Here is a 19,540-nt window from a genome sequence, read left to right as displayed (position 1 = left end):
TCCTTTTAGAAGCCTCATATAACACTGCAAACCAGATTCCTGGCTGTAGACTGAAAACACATCATGTCAAGAAATGTAAAGGTACCAAGCAAGTAAAATTGAAATAATTAAACCCAGAGAATCATTCTCTTAAAACACTTGCCCAAACCTAACTGTGATTCAGAGCAGTCTTCCTGAGGGGAAGTTACTGTTGTTTTTAAAAAACAAAAACGAAACCTTGACTCATGCTGGGGCAATAGTAACATTGCTGGGATGGCAATTTCCATATAGCTTTGTCTAACAGCTGGGAAATAGTCTCTGATTCAGAAATATACTTTCATCACCAATAAAAGATAAGTTTTTTCAGATAAACCAATTCACTAACAAGATTCAATATCCTTTTTCTGTGAGAATTTTCTTGCCTACCTTTAAATGTACATTCCAGCTTTAAAACATGGTCTGAGGAACATCTGTGTTCATTCTGAATGATTATGCAAAAAGTAATCAGTGAAGCTTATTCTCATTTAAACGACAACTGATGGTAATTTACTTTGGCAAAGAGTCACTTTTTTGGAAGGACTTTGCACAGCCTGCTTAGTGCCATATGCTCTCTGTCCTCTTATGGGTTATACCTGCTGAGATGGAAAGGGTCTGAACCTGGGGATCCATCCCCAGCCTGGCTCGTGTTTACACTTTTATACCCCAGGCCATGGGATAGGGGTCTTGGTTGGGAAGCAGGAGGTTAAGAGAGAACCTCAAGTGAGGGCAAATTTATGCTTCAACAGCTATTCACCTACAATGAGCCATACCTACACCCAGGTTAATTTTCATCAGTTCACCACCCCTGAGGCACCACCCCTTGCTGCTCCTTCAGCTGGATGCCCTGCAGTGAGTTTTGGCTGCACACTGGGGCAGGACCTGCTAGTGACTCACCAAAGAGCCTGAGGACACCTCACATCAACTTGACTGGGCAGACACCAGGGGAAGAAAGCAACTCCAAGTGCCCAGAGGCCCTGCCAGCCAAAAGTGTGCTGGGTTTAACTACAATGTGCATACAGCTCACCTGCAGCCTGTCCTTCTGCCTTTCCCTGGACATCCCTTAACCCATTTCCACACAGACCTAGTGAGACTGGCTATTAGGGTTACTGGTATTTTTTTTTCCTTTGAGCTGTGCAGTAGAATGAAAAACGTGTCAGCTCTGTCACTGCTTATGCCTGTACCTGCTCGTGCCTCTTCTTGCCCATGGGCAGCTCCGGTGGTTTCCCTCTGCCTGCAGGCACCTCATGCAGATGGGCTCATGTGCTCAGCAACTGAAGCTCTGGTTACCAACATGGGGGTTATTGTAAAACAAATCCATTCTATGGTCCACAATTATCACACTGATACACCTCTCTGAAATTTAAAATAATGCCATTTCAGACCCTGAGGACATTAATATAAAAGCTAGGTTATGTTCCAGACTTGCAAACACAGTCTGATTCTGGACAGCATTTTGAGCTCAATTAAGAAAGACAAACTCCTTTCCAAAAGGAAAATCAGGGCAGGAAAGTGCATCATTTTATAAGGTCAAAAGGACCTGCACAGGTGGGTTCTTCCAATTGTAAAGGTATAACAAGATGGGATGACATAAGCTGTAGAGTTTCCCTGTGGGCATGTTTTCCATGAAGAAGGTATGCACTTACAAGATTTCCGGAAGTAAGACTTCATACCCTATGGGTACCCATCTTAGGGTATTACCCCAAACTCTTATGTATAGACTAATCAACTTTGCTGTGTGGTTTCCAGGATTCACTCAGCTGTTAAGTGTGTGTTTTGCCATCCCTGAATTAATTCTGTGTCCTGGAGCAGCTGTGAAATCCATATGCCCATGCATCAGCACTTGCCAGTCCCCTTTCTGACTGCAGGGAAATGATAAAGAACAAATTATTCCTTTAACATGATGTGCTGAAATGAAAGATTAAGGCTTCCCAGAGTGACTGGTGATTTTGGCCATCTCCATTCTTGGCTGTCCAATCTGTTGGGTTTTTTTTTTTTCCCCCAGAAAAAGCCTGAATATCACCTCCCCATCCTGCCTTTGCATCATTCTGCCTTTTTTGGGTGGCATTTGGTTGGAGAGATGGAGGCTGGACTAATCAAAGTAAAAATTCAGTTTTGAAAGCTGGAACATGATTTTAAAATTTACATAGGCAGTGTTAGATCTTTCTTATGCTTAGCAATCCCAACATATGTGTTTGATCATACAGAGGACTCAATAGCAGTATTATTAAAAGGTGGAAAAAAGCCCCAAAGACTATTTAATAACAATTCATAACTACTGTTTATCACTTTACTAACAATTACTTTTCTCAGGAAGGACTTCTGTCCTTACACTATTTTGCAAGACTAAAGTACAAAATAACGTATTTTCAAATTGCTCTGGGCATAAATAAAAACCACAGAATCCTTTGAGCAGAAATTAAAAGAAAAGAAAGTTTTTACTTTTTTTAGTTTTACCACAACCTTTTATACTTTTATTAAAATCTGCCGTACTGCTTAAATTGTACCAAGCAATGGTTTATATGCAGAGATAAGACTGAAGCTTTACTTGTTTGCAAGAAAATCAATAGTTTCTTTAGAGACGTCAGCAAGTACATTTCTATGAAGTTTTACTTGTTTATAAGAAAATCAGTAGTTTCTTTAGAGAAGCAGATAAGTTTCTCTAGAAAGTTTTGATTGTTGTGTGACAGGAACTGAAAATAACAGCTCCCTACAGATTAAGCAATTTGTTTTCAAAACTGTCAAAGCATTAACTTTCTCTCTTCCCAGGAACAGTCTGGCTAACAAAGCCTTTCTGTTTGAAACACTGATATAATGAAATACAAGCAAGGCCATTTTTTAATCAGGAAAGAAAAATCACTTTTTGGAAAACGACTCTCTTACAAGTTCATATTTAATTGAAGTTCATGTGCAAATTTGGCAAGAGTTTTCCATAATTTTATTTAATTGCAATTATAAATAAGAAAACTACTCTGAAAGGCTAAGGGGAATATAAATACATAATTTCACTTCTTCGTTGTAGATATTTTGTATGGGTTTTTTGTTCTGTTTTGTTTTTTTTAGACTGGGATCTTGGAAAGGTACAAAATGGTACGAAAAGAAATAAATACTCTCTCTAGAGCAGTTTTATTCTGGATCTCATTAGTTTTTTAAAAAGATCCAGAGCCTTATAAAGGAGGAACTTCTAATATTCAGAAAAATAACTATGTTAAAATTAGTACAACAGTCTTCCTAGAGATCCCTTAGTAATTATGGAGAGAGACAGGCTTTTCCAAAAGGCATTTCCAATTTAAATAAGTTAGGAAAGGTAGGTAATTGAGGGGAAAAACCCTGATATAAACATTCCAGGAATATACAGTTCAATTCAAGTCCATAGCTGTTGTTACCAGGGTGTATGTGAGGTGGAAGCAGAACACAGAGGGAAACACAGAAGATGAAGGCCATCAGACAGTTCTGACCTAACCTGTCACTTCATAAAAATTTCTCAAAATCAAAGTGAGACACACAAAGCATCTTCTTTGCACTGTGTAGTCTGTAGTCTTCCAGTTTATCTGAACCTTTTAAATCTCTTTAAGTTTCTCCTGAAATAAGGCTCTGAAATGCTCTTGGACCATACTTTTCACCACTGAAAACTGACAATGAAGTGTAATGGGGAAAAACTCCCTGCCATCATTTACCTTGGCCTTAGACTTAAAAAAACCCCAATCCCATGGACCAAAATAAGAACAAATGTTCTTTAATCCTCAGCTACAGAAAAATTAAGAACTTTTCCCCCTGTATCTTAATACTTCATTCAAGTAAAAAATATATATGAAAACTGGAATAGACAATTTGATTCTGAAGAAATGTACCTCCACAAAGCAATATAGTGACCCTGCTGCAAGGATACTTATCTTTTCATTTTTTCAATTCCATAAAATATGTTATTTCAAAGGGAATAATGATTGCATAGGAGACAAGAGCATGCACAGTTATCACACATACTGATTTACCTGGAATACACATTAGACATTTTCATTAACTTTTATATGGAAACTATTTAAACAACTAGGTTGATTTATGATTTATAAATAGTTCAATTCTTTTTTCCTATCTTATTGCACTACCTCAAATCCCTACTTTAATTTTATTGACTTATTCTGTCTGAAGTTCCAGCTCCAAATATTGGCTGCCTCTGAAGGGGGGTAGTTTTATATCAACCTTTAAGGACTAACTTAAGATTTAAGCTTCTAAACGCAGAAAAATAAATTTGGGAATTAAAAATAAATAAACAAACCCATGTAGCTCTCTGCCTCTTAGTAACTGCACAAGTATAGCTGCAGATAGTGGATATTAAAGCCTTGTTCAGCTTTAGTAATTAAAAAGAAGAACCCCATCCAAACCCAGTATTTCTAAGGAAAACTGGATGCCCTAGAATAATCTTTCTTTTTCCCTGGAAATAAAAGCTAACATCTGAGACTATTGAGAGAGGGGTTCTGTCTTCTGTTGACCCAAGAATTATTTTGATCTCATGGTAGCAGAGAAGCATTTCATTACACATGTAAAAATCATACTGATATTAAACCCATTTGAATACAGCTGTCAGGGAAGACACTACCTCGGCATTGCATTGAATAGTGAGTATTTTTACAGGTTATTCATAATACTTGGCACTTCAAGTAACAATCAAAGAAAAAAATATTTTATTAGAATACAATGGCATTAAATAGTTAATGTCCATCTTCTCTTAGAAAATATAGTAACTGCCACTAATAGTTTAAATCCATAGATATGAAAGAAAATGAAATATATCCACAATCACACTGGGTGGTTTTGTTCAGTAGAAAATACACTTTTTTCCTGATATATTTTCTGCCTTATATATTTTTTCCCTTTGCTAAAGAAAATGTTCAAGAGCCACTGAAAGAGTTTGGGACCTAACACTGACTTTAGACTCTCCATTTGAAGTCATATCTCTGTTCACATATCATCAAAGAATCCCAGTGGTGATTTTGTATTTTTTTTTATTTTTTGCAATGAGAATGATTTTATTACAGTCTCTACAGCATTTTATATTATTACTATTCCTTCTAGAAAAAAAACATTACAAAAGAAGGGAAGGAGAAGGTGTGAGTATGTGATGGAAGACAGAGATGTGACAACAAGTTCACTCTTGAGGTCTGGGGACAATTTCATGGCCCTGTGGATCACAGTCATGGATAAATTCAAAGAAGGGACAAAGACAGGGTTAGAACTACCGGCAAAAATTTAAGAAGCTGGCTTATAAAGAGCCAGGTGTGTCAGTTAACACCAGAATGAAAATCAACACGAAACCTTGTTCCTGTAGGATCTGTTGAGATACAGTACAACTTCATATTTAAAAAACAAAATGAAAAATGTTAGGAAATGAATGTTCTAACAAACAGGAAGAGTTCTTACATGTGAAACACTCACTGTAAATCTCAGAACAATGCTACTGGGCTGGAGATGGCAAGCAAAAATGGAAACTATTCCTTTCTGGCAAAGTATATTTAGTTATCCTTTGAAGGGAAGACTAACATGAAAGATTTGTAGTAAAGAGTCTTGAAGAAGAGAAATTATTCCTCTGACACTTCCTAAGGCACACGGAGGACAGGGAGGTGATTCCAGATAGCCACCATGGCTTCACCAAGGGAAAATCCTGTCTGACCAACCCAGTGGCTCTCTGTAATGGAGAAACTACAGCAGTGGATAAGGGAAAAGCTACAAATGTCATTTATCTGGACTCCTGTAAGGCCTTTGACATGGTCCTCCCCAACACCCTTCTCTCCTGAGACCTCACCTGGAGTACAGCATGCAGCTCTGGGATCTTCAGCACAGGAAGGAAACAGACCTATTGGGGTGAGTCCAGAGGAAGGCCACAAAGTTGATCAGGGGGATGAAGCACCTATTCTATGAGGAAAGGCTGAGAGAACTGTGATTGTTCAGCCTGGAGAAGAAAAGGGTTTGGGGTGACCTAACTGTGGACTTGAAGGGAACTTACAAGATAGATGGGGCAAGAATTCTCACAAGGACATGTAATGACAGGACAATGGGAAATTGGTTTAAATTGAGAGTAATTTTAGATTAGATTTAGAAAAAAGTCTTTACTGTGAGGGTGGTAATGCACTGGAACTGGCTGCCCAGGGAAGTTGCAAATGCCCCTTCCCTGGAGGTATTCAAGGCCATGTTGGCTGGGGCTTGGAGCAACCTGGTCTACCTGAAGGTGTCCATGTTCACAGCAGGGGGATTGGAATTAGATGATCCTCAAAGTCCTCTTGTAACCCAAATCAATCTATGATTACCTTTCCAGGTCCTTATCTGTGCATTCTGTGTGGTTTGCAGCATCACTTGGGTGTTTATATGAAAATGTGCTTTACCATGTTTGTTAGAACCAAAAGCATTCTGCCAGATCTCTATGCAGGAATTTCACTGATAAAATCTCTTGCTACTATTATTCCAGAAAAAAATAATAAACTTGGAGCATTCATCCTTAGTCTGGCAGTATCACAGAGGCACCTGGAATCTGTGGACAGTAATAATATATACAGTGGTTTTACAGCAGAGAAGAATCAAATTAGAAAGAACATGTTTGCTAATGAAGAGAAAAGGTCTGGGGGTCGCTAACTCTACCTAGAAAAATGTGCAGCATACATATTGAAGTTTAAGACTTCTGGAGCTCAATGTGAATAATAAAGACAGACTGAAGAACAAAGTGAGGAAGAAGATGGTACATCACTTTTGTTTTTGAGCTTTCAGGTTGCAAGAACTAATTCCTTTTGGAACTTTAGCTATGGAGGACTTGGGCTCACCTAAACAATGCAGTGTCCCACGATCACTTACCAGCCAAGAAATGTCCATTTTTATACTCTCTGATCTATTATTTCCCTGTACTTGGCGGGAGAGGCAGAGCTACTCCTTAACAAGGTGAGTCTCTACACACTTGATATTTACCCCATGTGTGATAAATTCATATCTGCTGCTTGTTGAAGATCTCCTCTGCCACTTAACCACTTTCCAGCTCTCCTGGGTGCTTCATAAACATCGTGTAAGCTGCAGTATTTAGAAACTGGAAAACTGAGGCGGAGATCAGCTGTCATATCAAACTGAAGCAGATCTCAGCCCAGGCTTTGGTTATGATTCCTTCACATGTTCTCAGCTCATTTCTAGGGCTCCTTTCACTGCTTTCTTCCAATAGTAGATCTGCAGTACAAAAAGCAAAATGTGCTTTCTGCAAAAATCAATTCTACAGACTAACCTTAATAAAAGCTTGACATTTTGGAGAACACACAAGAGAACTCTAAAGCTCCTTAATCAAAACCAGCACATACAGATTCATGGAAACTATGCTGAAGGGAAGCTTTCTGCATCAGTTGCCAGCTCTCACTCTGCCAGGAATGTACCATACACAGTTTTATTTTTGCTTTACTACAAACTGCCTCAATTTCAATTTCCAAATTGGTTACAAATCAAATCACAAGGTGAGGTTCTCTGTCTAATCATCTACTTCTTTTGAATTCTACATATGAAAACAATTACATGAAGAATAAAGATGAACAAAACCTCATGGAGAATAAGGAGGAATAAACTCCTTATTTCTATCATGTATTGTTTACACACATCCTATATATGTCAAAGAATGTTTTTTCCCCTGCAAAATCATACTGGTAAGACACTCATTACACAGGTAATTTTTATTTCTTCCAGGAACTGTGTTTGGATTTTAACATAGTTTCAAGAACTGTATCATGAAGTTATTTCTCACAGGTTTGCACTAAATGTTAGTGGACCAGTAAAGTTTACAAACTTGTACTGATCCATCCCTCAGGCATTCCATCTTCCATAGGCTCTGTGCCACTTCTGCAAGACCTCTGGGCTCCTTGGGGCTCTTGATCAGCATTGCAGGTCTGTAATTAGCAATGAACTAATTCACTGCGCAGATGGGATTCAGACCCAGGTGCAGAAACACAGTGTGAAGGCTCTGCAAGAGGAAGAGCAGCACTGGGTCAGTGTGCTGATGTCTCCCGTGCAGTGCAGGCACTGCTGGCTGGGCACTGCAAAGCCCTCCACACACCAGGTCTGCTGGCCTTTCACTGCCTGTAGTGGGAGGTGGCTGAGGATAAATGATAGACAGAGCAGTTTCTACACACTGTGGTTTCCACAGCTATTCATCGTTTCAAAATAGACCTGTTTTTTGATATATGGCAGCACCCTTACAACGTAATTCTGAGTCCAACAAATTTTTGTTCCAGGGAGTGCAGTGGTTTTTGCTGAGGGAGGGTTAATTTTCTTCTGAGTGGTCAGTAGGGGGCTGTGTTTTGGATTTGTGCTGAGCACAGTGATGAACATAGAAATGTTTTTGTTATTGCTGAGCTTACGCAGAGTCATGGACTTTTCTGCTCTTAATACTTCCATGCTGGCAAGGAAAGTTGGAGATGCCATAGGAGTTTAGGAGGAAACACAGCTGGGACAGGTGACCCCAAATGACCAAAGGGATATTCCAGACCATCTGTCATCATGACCAGTATATAAAGTGAGGAGAGGAAGAAGGAAGGGAGCCTGATGGAGTTTGCCTTCTCAAGTCACTGTTACTTGTGATGTCCCTGCTGTCCTGGGGATGGCTGAACACCTGCCTGCCCATGGGAAGCTGTGAATTGTTTTGTTCTGTGCGAGTGCACAGCCTTTACTTTTGCTGTTAAACTGTCTTTATCTCAAGCCATGAGTTTTGTGCCTTTTACCCTCTGATTCTCTCTCCAATCCTGCTGGTGGGGGAGTGAGTGAGCAGCTTGGGTGCTGGCTGGGGTGAAACCACGACTGTGAGAGGCTTACAACTCCACAGAATAAAATAGCTTCTTAAAATGATCCATTTGTCTGATACGGATTTGGCAAGAAAAAAAGCCAGGTTTTGACTAAGCTACAAATGGTGTAACATCCTACTTAGAAACAGCAGTAGAGTCTGGTAATGATCTACATAAATTTATAAGCTTTACAATGAGGCACTTATTAATCCATGGACAAAATAAAACCTGTTTAACCATCTAATAATAAAATTACACAAAAAAAATCAAATGGAAGTATGTATTCTCTTAATGCCAGAACAGCTGTGGAGTTGTGCATGGTTTGTCTCCCTAGTGTTCCTTTCAGACTTTTGAAATTTTCCATTTAGTTCTTCCCCTCAAGTCATGGACACTCTTGATGGACACTCTTGAATGTGCTGGGAGACATACAAGAGAAAGAAGGTGAAAATACATTCAAAACCATAATTCCACCCTTCTAGTCTAGAATTGTGGGTATTTAATCAAATAATCAGTATAAAAAATTGCTAGACATTCTTTAGCATTTCTATGGAAACATAAATATGAGAAATCAAGGTATTTCAGAATGGGTGATACTACTGCTGCAACAAATCTGTTGGTGTTGTTAGCACCATGCTCTAACCATCTAAACTAATCTCAGGGCTAGTAAGAGTAGGCTTGGCAAGGCTTGCTTATGTATGGAAAGGTGCATTTTCTTTTGTTGTCCATACAGAACTAACTGGGTCTCTACATTCAGTGTAAAAATCTTCCATAAATCCCAAACATTTCTATGCATCACATATTATTATCATACTATAAATGTAGTCTAAGTTGAGTGGTCACTGCTTTGCTTCTAAATGTTGTCTGTTTTTCTTAGAGAATATGAAGGAAACAAATCATCTCCTCTTAACAACATTTTCATGTCTTGGAGAAGAATTCCCTTAAGCAAGATAATCTGTTTGCTGAACATAGTTTTGTCTGGGATACAAAGTGGTCATTTAGGCATTTTGGCTTTGGTTTTGAAAACACAGACTTAGGCTATGGCAATTTATGTTCTGTGGGCACCCACTGGCAGGAGAGGATTGGGTTGACAGGCCCTTAGCTCATTCTGCTGTAAAAAGAAGCTGCATTTTTTGGATTAATTTGGCTTCCTAAGTGTGGCAGTTTCCCTGCCTTATCTCTCTGGTACAGTCCAGTTCTACTCTCTGCTAGCAAGCTGAAGTAAAAGACAATAAAGAAACAACACCAGAAGGTGATCACAAAACTGTGACCGAGGATTTTCTGTAGATGTTGACTTTTAATGAGCTCCCAATCCATGGTGTATTTCAAGGCATTTGACATACTTCTCTATGACGGAAGTTTCTTTCATTAAAATGAAACACAAACATGGCCTGAACCACTGGTATGCAGCTGTTTTCCAAAATAAACAACTAATTGAGCTTATTGCTTTCAATATTTTGAAATAATTATTGGATAACTATTGAATAATTTGATTAATTTCAGTATAGAACACATAAAGTTCATGGGTCCAATTACTTGAAATTATAAAGGATATATTAATGAACCATAAAAATTAAATCTAGCAGAATTAATTGAAATAATGTCAATTTTTCCATTATGCTAAATCTTTAAGAAGGGCTAAAAGGATTTTCACAGTCAAGACTGACAAGTCCTTATTCAAACTCAGTTTACAGTTCTTCACTGCTTCTGGATTAGGACATTAGATATCTTAGGTGAATATGCATATCTGTATCATGCCAGAGATATGATTCAGGGAAGGTCATTCAATATCTTGGTTTCTTAGCTCAAACAGAAAAGCCAGTGCTTTTGTTTTTCTACCATTTGTTTATCTTGTCTACCTTTGAGCTCCTTCAAGACAGAAATTGACTCTTATCACATCCTTGCACATTACATTAACGAAAAGGGGTTTGAGCTTTATCTTTCAAGGCCTTGAATATAACATGATACAATCAACAGCTAGGATTCTGTAGTGGTGTTACTGTAGTAGTTACTGTAACTCCTTTTAAAAATGAAAATATACTCTCTGTACACAAAAAATTCTGTTTTGGAATACTTGGCAATTATGCTAAACATGTTTTCCAGTTTTAACAAAAGGAATATTGTAGTTGCCATGCTTTTGAAAGCAGCAGTTTTAACTTTCTTTGAACTAGCTTTCTGTAATATTCTTATCAGCTCTGCGCCAAACACGCTATTTAATATCAAAGGTAATCAGCTGAAGCAACCCCTGCTGTCTTTATGCAGAAGTAAGTTGCAGTTTTTCACTTTTGATTTTTGGATTAATAACTTCTTATTCCTTTTATCCTCTGAGGTACTTTGAACACTATGCAAATATATGAAGAACTTGGCCTGACACATTTACTCTAAGTTTTTTTCTTTTAAAGAAGGATGGGCATTGGAGAATGCATCCACAGCTCAGCATTCTTCTCAATACTCAGCAACAAAGAGATGCCTTACTTAAAAAATGGTTTAATTTTTTTTATTTTAAAAAGAATTTCAAATAAACAAGGAGTTGTTTATGAACAACAATGGAAATATTGGGGCCTATCTTTCTGTGAAGTTGTTTCGTGCTGTGCTAGGCTGTCATGGACAGATACTCAGATATCTAATCAAGGGGAAGTTTATACCACAGCCTTTCTCTGTGCTGGCAATGATAGGCCCATATTTTCCTCTGCAGCCTGCTGAGGCTGTAATATCTCTGAGAATGCTAGGCCAGACTCAAACGTGGCTGAAATTGCAGTATTGATAGAGGTTTGCTGGAGAGAATTGGTGGAAATTCCTACCCACACATACCATGAGGTTGCATAATTCTCAATGCTTAGGCAAACAGAGTAAATGTTAAAGAATTAGTCTGTGTCCTGGTGGCTCTTCTGGCTAATACGGTTGAGCCAAAGGAGCTCAAGTAGGAGCACCAAACTCAATTTCCATTGTCCAGTTCAGCTAATAACCAGGTACCTCCCATGGCCAGTTTCAGGCATCAGCTGAAATCCCAGCCCTTGGCTTATGCTCCAGGTTTACAGTGAATTGCTGTCGTCAGGCCAACACGATGCCCTCCTGGTAGAAACAGAAACAGAGCTTTGCTGCTCAACCTCCAGCTTCTGATGTGCTGTAAAATGCCTGAGTGAAACCCATCATTTGTATAAATAAATTTGTATAAATGATGTGATGACAAACTGCCCTCACAGCACTTCTGAAGCAAGTACCAGTAAAGCCCATTTAAAAAACAGCCCCAAACAAACAGAACAAAACACACTCACTCCATTCCTCTTCCTAAGCAAAGGAATGGCTTCCCAGTTTGGATTGCCAAGAGGAATGTGCTGTAAGGAAAGTAATTCTTTGGCTTCCACATGGTTTAACTACTACAGAGTGACAACTTGACAATCTTACACCAGTTTAACCATCTTACTGTAGTAGTAGATACACATACTACCAGTGCAAACTGCAGCATCTCTTGCATTTCACTAAAGGTTTGTAAATGATACACTGCCAATTAGTGATCAACTGTGTGTCCTCAATTTCTAATTCATTATCTCTGTAATAGAACAAAATTGTACAAAGCATTTGTTTTTTTGAGGCAAAGACCATCAAATACGGTAGCCAAGGACTTTAGAAACTATCAGAAAGAATGAAGCCTGTGACTAGCAACCTGCTCTGCAAAAGGATGTGAGCATGTGCTGGCCCAACTTCACTCTGCTTTTCACACCTTTTTAAAATGCTTTCACGCAGAACTTCGTACTGAACATGTGAAACACAAAACCCAAACTGTCACCGTCTACTGAGACTATGTTTATCAAAAATGAAATAACATCTAACTGTTAAAAAGGAGTTTTTTAATCCATCAGGACAGTTGCAAGACTCCCATCTTACGAATCCCATGGCTTAATTACAAACATTGATAACATGATAGGAAATGATCGCCTCTATTCTCAAATGATTCCCAAAGTGTTGATGTCAAACTACACACAGGCACTATCTAGCAAACCTTAAAAAGACAAATTGCTAAGTCCCTTTCATTACAAGGTAACATCTGTTGATTTTTTAAATGTTTGTCTACATAACATAAATGATACCAGGAAACCAGAAGTCTCTGAGACAGCTGTTTACACTGTCAGAAAAATAAAAATCCGTGGAGTGGAGATATCTTTGCAAAGGCAGTACGCAAAGTGGAATAGTTTTAGACTAAGATCATTTAAACAAATGATAGGAGGCGAAACACTCATCCAAGAAGCCTGACATTGTGGATTTTTTGAAACAATCTCCAAGCTTCTCCAGTAGAGTATGACTATCTGTTTCAAAACAAACCCTGTTATATGACATGAAATTTCTTTCATGTGTCTTCTACTGTCAGCCTTACCAGCCTGCCCTAGCCTGCTTTTCAGAAAGTGGAGTCAGACATTGATTATGCTGCCAAAGAGGGTGTCACCTGAAGGAAGCATCTTTATAAGGTACTTCCATAATCCTTATAGTTTTTCATAATAAAAATTAAAACCAGTCAGATTTTATCACTGATATGAAGATCTGTCTATACATTTATCCATACTAATCAGTTGCTTAAAAAGAAACTCATTTTTCTCAGAAATCACGGATAAAATGAAAATCCCTGGCTGAGATAAGAGTAGGGAATTATTTCTCAGTGGTGGCTTGGGTATAGAACAAGATACTTTATCCCTTCCCTAACAGTGACCCTCCTACTGCCAGCTTATTACAGAACCTGTTTCTGATATTACAGCAGTAAGAGACTCTTAATGTCATGATCTGGTGAGGTACCAGAAGATTTAGTTTTGAAAACTAGAGTACAAAATGCTATTACTTGTTGGTTATAATCCTTTTTCTTTCCTAAATTGCTGGAAAGCACATGAAAAACAGTGCAAATACACTTAAAAGAATTACTAAACAGCATTTCCCTTAAAAAGAGCAGCATGGCTTTTAAGGGCCATATGGCACTGTGGGATTTTATAACAATATAAAAGGCATCTTCTTGTAGAAAGAAATGGTTATAGACTTGATAGCTCTTGAATAATGCAGTGTGCAGCCAGCACAACCTTTACATGCTGCTCTGTCACAAGCTCCCTGCAAAAATGCATTATTATGTGGCCTCCTGTTATAGAATATATCCACCCAGACTGATAAGAAGAGGCACCATCTCCAGAGGAATGGCAAAAAGCACAGCTGCATTACATAAAGGAACACCCTGAGCCACTGGAGGAAAAGATTGCACAGGTGCCCTTTGCTGGTGCTGTTGTTATTCTGCTTGTGCCTCCTGAGAGATGCAAGATGAATCCCTTTGTGGACTTCCCTGCAAAAGGCTTCCTGAGCTCTGAGACCCCTGGGAGGACAGTGCTGCATCTCCTGCTGTGGCTGGAGGGCCAGCTGGGAGCTCCAGTCAGCCCAGTACATGGGTACATGTTTTTAAGCTATATTTGACACATTAGCCGTATTGCAAAAGTCCTCCTTGAAGCAACAGTAGAAGTCAAAAAGCAAATACCTGAAATTCAGAAAACCCCATCACTGTGAAACCCCTTTCCTCTGTATGTTTCCATGTACTGCTCTGCTCTTACTCTACCTCCTCCCATGCTCCTCTTTCCCACCACCTGGCTCCCATCCAGCCCATCTCTGACATAGTCAAACCTAGCTGTTCACAAAAATGGCAAAAGAAAATTCAAGTGGGATCATGGGATCCTTCTGAAGTCTTGCAGTCCCTAGTAACCAAAGATGCTCTTCAGTCCAGAGGTATGGTGTTTTATATCCTGTCTCCTTATTTTCTTTTCTAATTGGATCTTTTGGCTTATAGAATTTTCTAGTATTTTTAGAAGGGTGGAGAAGAATGAATGAAAGAGGAAAAAAGCTTCTGCACAGAACTGCTAAAATGGCAGTTACCAGAAAAAAAAATTAAAATCATAAAAAAATTAGAGGACTGAACATTTCTTAAATGGGAAGCTAAGTTCTGCAGCAGAGGCACCTTAAGATGGACAGAAATTCAGATTCAGGAACAGGGCAGACAGCCTGGAAGTGTAACTGAAAGCAGGCTTTGAAATGTGGCATTCACTGGCATTCCATCTATAGGATTGTTTTCAGCCTGTACAGATACATACACATACACATGAGGCTATATGTAAATTTTTAAGTGGGTGTTTTAAATTCAGACACTGAACAGCCAAAAATACATTTTCAATTTATGGCGGAAAGAAAAAACAAAACAGATCAGAAAAGACAGCTGTGCCTGAGCTGAAAATAAAAAAAACATATAAGCCTTCTTTAAGACTAAGCAGACTTCTCTGTGAATACAGACTTAGAGAAGGCTTCCAGAGAATTAAGGTTATCTTTAGCATTTCAATTATAATTTTGGATTGTAAAAGATATATTTGGCAATGATCAGGACTGGCAGTCAGGCTAGTAATTTGATATGCATTAAAAAGTGACGTGATAAAGGGAAAGCTCTGTTGTCAAATGTTACAGAAATCTTCATGTATTGCAGATTATCATATAATTCACAACTGTAATTTCTATTTGTATTCCTTCAAGCCCTTTGTGGAATGAGAAATTATTTTAAGCTGGATGTAGCTGTTGAAAGCAAAGAAAATCCTTCCTTGTCAACACAGGATTTACACAAACATTTTCAACATGATCCTTAGGTCCTGTAGCTCTAAGATATTATTAGTACTTTCAAGAAACATGAGAAGAATTTCCCTATATAAAAGAAAATAAAACCTCATGAATAAAAAATAATATATGGAATATTCATATTATGATAGCAAAGTCTGGGGGTATTTTTATGTACAGCACTGTTCTCACAAAGTATATCCTTTGCTACATAAGTTACCCCTAATTATAAAAACTATTTTGCCAGGTCAAAATAAGTGTAGATGTCCTAAAATCTGTAAAGATACATATAAACTGTTCCTTCCATAACAGAATGGTATTTTGAAAGACAATTATGCAAAATTAAATAAATAATTATTGTGCTTTTCAGTGCCCCAGTCACACAAATCTTTTAGGCTTTCAAACAGTGTTTTAGTTGCTTTAAACGATGCACATCTTGAAATGAAAATGAAGTAGTGATGCAATTTTAATTGAGCAATTAAAATAATTTTTCATGGTTTCTAAATGGATTAGCTCTAAAATTACTTGTCTACTGAAAAAAACCCACTTTTTCAGAGCTGTTACCCAATATCACATTTCCAGACAATGCCTCCTTTGTCATCTCATCCTGTTTCTTATTCTCCTTCAAATGCCTATTGAATACAATTGCCTTTTGAACTTATTCACTGAATGGACTTTATCCTTCTCGTTAGCAAACTTCAAAACCTTTCCTTCAGTCAATCTGCAGCAGAAGTGCTGTTATAGATAAATAACATTTAGCTCCAGTACACAATGCAACACTTGGGATTTCTGAAATTAAGAACACATTCCATATTTTGTGCCTTATCCTTAAGTACATTTATAACACAATCAAATGTGGTATCATTAGGAATTTATTGCAGCTCAGACCTACTGATGGTTGGAAGAACATGGCTGAGATTCAGACCTGGAGAAATGGGTAACAATGATAAGCAGTTACTTCACTGCACTTTCTGCAACACATTTCTTCCTAGAACAAACCTTTTTTCCCCTAAATTAGCTTAGCAAAAGTTTAGTCTCTGTGCTTTAAAAAAATACTTACTATGATGTCCGCCTATAGATTTTTACTTTCACAAATGAAAAATATGGAAATTTTATCTCCCTGATCTGCAGCACAGCAGCCAAACCCTTCTGTCTGAAATCTGTAGTGCCAACAGGAAGAAAGAAACTACAAACTGAAATGTTGAATTTTCAGTGGTTCTGAAAGCAAGTCTTAAAAGAATTCTGAAAACTGGAAAACTGCTCCCTGTCAACATATTAGCAACTTCACCTGTATACTGTTTCAGCTGCTGTGAGGAACACAGAGGTGGGACAGCAAAATAAACATTACAGAAATGTATTATTATTTCAGGCATTTTCTCATGTAACTGCTCCTACTTTTATGGTTTAAACTTCATGTACTCTTAAACAAACTCTACGATACTTTTAAATATGCCTCTAAAAGCCTGTCCTATGTGTCCAAGTCTTCGCTTTGAATGCTGCTCTTTCAGAAGAAACCACTGTCATTTGAATACAAACATATTAAGGAAAAAAAAATACACTCCCAGGTTAGTAGTTTCAACAAATTATTTATCTGATGATTGCTTTAGTTACATTTGTGTCCCTCATCTATTTACATAGTGAAGTGTCCAGAACAGAAACTACAATTTATTTTGTATTAATAAGATGTTAAGGTAATGAGTGATTGACTAACATTTGAGCCCCTCTGCACTGTCAAGATATAAACTGAATGAAAACCACTAAGTCAGTAAGAGGACTCCAGATAATGCTGCTCCTGTTTGGAAGCAGAGAAAGAAACAGCTTCATGAAAATTGGTCCTTACAATGTAATGTGGTGATTATGCCAGTGTTACATATTATTAATGGAGAGAGTAACTTGGTCTTCTCCCTCTATTCTGCCCTTTTTTGCACTCCCCCCCCCCCCCCCCCCCAATCAAAATTTCTTGGGAGTTTTTTGGCTGTCTATTAATTCACAGAAGCTGTCCAACAGGTCCAAAAATTGTTGGCTGGATTACAGACAGAGGGACACAGCAGGATTTCCTCAGGAAGTCAAGCTAATCAAATTGTTTAAAAGAAAACCGATGTGAATTACATTTTATTTTCAATTTGCCTTATACAAAACTAAATCAAATGGCTGGAGAACTAAGCCTTTTTCACTCTATGATTTTATTCTCCTCTCTCCTTTCATACAAATAGTTTCAATTTCCTTTCTGAGATTACTTTTTTCTCAAATTGTCAAATTGGCATCTATTTGAACTAGTCCTTTAAAAACCACACATAAGATACTTCTTATTTTCCTATATAAATATGTGAAACAAAATGTAGTTTCAATATGTATTTTTGCTGCTTATTTCAGTTTTACTGTAAAAGTTCCACAAGCAAAATTTCTTTTGGGTTTGAATACTAACATTCCTATCATAAAATGATAAACTATGGTTCAGTGTATGCTGACTTAAGTTATTCTGACTATAAGATTAATTTTCAGATAATTCAATCATAAAGGTATTTACCAAAACATGGAAAAATTAACTGTCTCCAGTAATGTTACATTGTTATTTGTAGTTCAATGAACACTGCTCTTATAAACCTCCTGTGTTACAACCTTAATTACCTAATGGACAACATTGCCAAGTGTTTCAGATTGTTTTAATTAAATTAAGTGAGTACACTGCCACTTCCTTTTCACCTACTCTGCCATTATTTGGCTAAAGTAAACACACTTAATGCTGTCAGATTTCCATCATAAATCCTTTCCTTCAGCTTTACAATTTTATTTGTACAGTTCTCTGAATTTCCTTTAAATTCTTTAAATATTTCTGCTTTGTTTTTTCCCAGAACTAAATTTCATTTTCTGTGCATGACCCTGTGAGCACAATAAAGAAATGATTCTTTTTCAATACAGATGCAATATCTGAGCCCCAATGTAATTTTAATTACTATCACAGCTCTGCCTTTTAATTGTCCTCAACACTGTAATTTTTAATTTCTCAGTGCTCCTCAGTCTTAACAGAATTTTAGTTCACTTTCCACCCAACTGCCAGAGTTCAGTTACCTTAATTTTTTTCCCCTCCCCATAGACGTAAGCAGATGAGAAGGGACTTAGAGCTGCAACTTACCAAGGGTTCGGAAAGGTCTTTGGTTTGGTGTATGGGAGAAGAAACCAGGTTTCAAAGCATTTGTGATCAAAATGTCAAAATACTCTTCAAAATCATTCCTAGAAAGCAAAGTAAACATGATCAGTTAAACCAAGAAATTAGTTAAGATGTCAAGAAATACTCTTTAAAGAAAATATTAGAGTACTTCTTGCTTCTGTCACCTTTTTTTTTTTCTCCCTATGCTTGTTCAATGTCACTATTACTCTTCTTTTCCCAAGGCTGTCAAAAGAGAGTCCAACTCTCAGTGAGTGATCTTTGGGAACACTCATTATTTGTAAAAAGATGTTCCTTGATCTCAGAACATGTAACAGATGACATTTTTAATTTGAGATGGCAACATATGCATAGACATGGGCAAAAAGTTGTAAATGAGGGATTTTCTTTTCAAAGAAGAATATCTGAAGTGATGGGGTAGGAAGTAACTGAAGAGACTTAAACACAGGTGCTTATATTGCTGGTATCCATACTGAAGGTATGCACAGGCCTAAGATAACCTTGGCAGAAAACTGAGATCTAATTTACAGCCAATGAAAATTAGAGTCTAATTTCACATATTCCAAAACTGAAGCACCATTTTGATAGCTGAACTCCCTCATCAGACTCTGCTGGCTGCTCTCACTACATCCCTGCTGGTTACAAGGAGGCTGGACATGTGACTACAAATAAATAGCCACCAGCTAGTTTTCATCTGCCAGCTGAATCCCAGAACAAAATTCAGACTTTTCCATGATCACTAGATCCATATACACAGATTGTTATCTGAACTGTGGAAATCCCATCAGTTTAAATGAGTTTGAATGTCTCAGCATGGCATATAAGAAAACATTCCTCATCTATGAGGTACTTTATTTTATTAGAAATATTTCCTTGCTTAGGTGACTTCATTGCCTACAACATCCAAAAAATGATGGATACTCTTGCATGGAACAAAGAAATCACAGAT

At 37.7% G+C, this 19,540-nt stretch overlaps 1 protein-coding gene across 1 annotated transcript in view; it reads right to left on the bottom strand.

Annotated features, from left to right (window-relative positions):
• Nucleotides 1-19,540, bottom strand: part of NT5DC1 (5'-nucleotidase domain containing 1) — a 125,916-nt gene that overhangs the window by 21,396 nt on the left and 84,980 nt on the right. The window contains exon 8 of the mRNA XM_062488971.1: nt 18,559-18,656. Within this exon, the coding sequence (XP_062344955.1) occupies nt 18,559-18,656 (98 nt within the window). The remainder of the gene's footprint in view (nt 1-18,558; nt 18,657-19,540) is intronic.

Source organism: Cinclus cinclus, chromosome 3 (genome assembly GCF_963662255.1).
Source record: "Cinclus cinclus chromosome 3, bCinCin1.1, whole genome shotgun sequence".
NCBI classification, from domain to species: Eukaryota; Metazoa; Chordata; class Aves; order Passeriformes; family Cinclidae; genus Cinclus; species Cinclus cinclus.
This window is presented reverse-complemented; position numbering and strand designations above follow the sequence as displayed.